Genomic DNA, 1,870 nt, shown 5'->3' with positions numbered 1-1,870 from the left:
CTTAATGAAATTACCTTGCTGACGTGGTGTGGTGGCTGGCAGTCGCTCTGCTGGTCTTCTAGGAAGTGAAGGAGTGCCAATAAACGAAAACAGGTTTGAGCCCGCCGAACAGTAACCTTCGTTGAGTTTCCCCTCAACTCAGTTACCGTACGGCGGGGCATATTGTTAATGGCTGGAATGTTAGCTGTATCTTATATATGTGTGTGTGCACTCAGATACAAAATTATTTACCGCACATTAGGGTGGTGCAGCATATTTAGGTATGGGCCTAAACACGGTCACCTACGGTATGGCTTGTGGACCGTACAACGCTATTCGCGCATTGCGACAGTGCGCCAGTGATAACTTTTCAGTTATCCACAATATCAACCGGGCAGTTGAGGCCAAGGAGAGCATACTCTCAAACTTTTACGTCGATGATTACTTGGATAGTGTAAATACTACTACAGAGGCAATCGAGCGTGCTCGTAATGTCGACAAGATCCTGCGCCAAGGCCATTTCGTTTTGGGTAAGTGGAACTCCAATTGCACGCTGACCTTGACGGCACTTGCGGATGCATCAGTTGCCAGCACCGAGTCGTTTCCGAGTAATTCTGATACCACTGTACTGGGCTTGCACTGGAACCCTAATAATGACACTTTATTTTACAAAGTACGGTTGCCGGTGCTCGATGCAATTCCTACTAAACGCAACGTACTAAGCGATGTCGCACGATTATACGACCCATCGGGATTATTGTCGCCGGTGATCGTATGGGCCAAGATTTTTATCCAGATGCTTTGGAAGGCAGAGCTGCCATGGGATACACCATTACCAGGCGATTTACGAGATGAATGGTTAACATTTCGGAATGGTTTGTACCAGCTTTTCAGTATTCGGGTGTTGCATTGGTTGGGCATGACCAAGACGTCCACGGTAAACTTTCACGGCTTCTGTGACGCCAGCAGCAAAGCTTACGCTGCGGTCGTCTATGTGCGCATCGAAGATCCAGAGGGTGAGGTACGCGTATCCCTGGTTGCGGCCAAAACAAGGGTAGGACCCAGTAAGAGTACTACAATTCCACGAATGGAACTCAGTGCAGCACGACTACTCGCTATGACAATGGAAGAGATTTGTCACGCCTTGCGACTGGACAGCGCAGGTTGTATGTATTGGAGTGATTCGACCATTGTCCTCCACTGGATCCAGAAAGCACCGACCGTACTAAAGCCGTATGTAGCCAACCGTGTGGCAATCATACAAACTCATTCTGAAGTGAAGTGTTGGCGACACATCCGAAGTGAACACAACCCAGCAGACTGCGCCAGTCGTGGCATTCCACCAACGGCGCTTGAAGATCATCCACTCTGGTGGACTGGTCCACCAATTATGTACACTTGTTTCAACCGTAGCACCGAGTTGCCTGCTTTGACTGACGAAGAACAACAGACAGCAACGTTGGAGAGCCGCCCCCCTCGCAGCTTGGTGACCGTGCGACATGTGGATGCGACATGTGGATTATTGCGCACGACATTCGGTGGCAGACGAATTCCTTTGGTGGAAAAGTTTAGCCGTCTGAATAGACTGCTTAACACTACGGCACGTCTACGGCGATCTTACCTGCATTCCGAGGTCACCGAGGCGATCCGCTGACCACAGAGGAGAGGGCATGGGCCCTTGAGGTTCACATTCGACAGTCACAAGGTAATGTGTACCTATCAGATATTAATTCGTTCAGATCTCATTCCAGCATAAGTTCCACAAGTAAGCTAAAGTCCCTGAATCCCTTCTTGGACGAAAAACAGATACTTCGAGTCGGTGGTCGCTTACAGAGAGCAGAGTTGTCATTTAATCAACGGCACCCGATCATTTTAGCGAAGGATGGAGCAT

General features: G+C 49.1%; 1 protein-coding gene across 1 annotated transcript; it reads left to right on the top strand.

Annotated features, from left to right (window-relative positions):
• Window positions 1-289: 289 nt before the first annotated feature.
• LOC118740003 lies at window positions 290-1,633 on the top strand. Its single transcript, XM_036471504.1, has one exon. It carries the CDS (start codon window positions 290-292, stop codon window positions 1,631-1,633), a length of 1,344 nt encoding a protein of 447 aa, XP_036327397.1.
• The last annotated feature ends 237 nt before the right edge of the window (window positions 1,634-1,870 follow it).

This window comes from Rhagoletis pomonella, unplaced genomic scaffold (assembly GCF_013731165.1).
Source record: "Rhagoletis pomonella isolate Grant_MI unplaced genomic scaffold, Rhpom_1.0 Rhpom_scaffold_00005, whole genome shotgun sequence".
NCBI classification, from domain to species: Eukaryota; Metazoa; Arthropoda; class Insecta; order Diptera; family Tephritidae; genus Rhagoletis; species Rhagoletis pomonella.
This window is presented reverse-complemented; position numbering and strand designations above follow the sequence as displayed.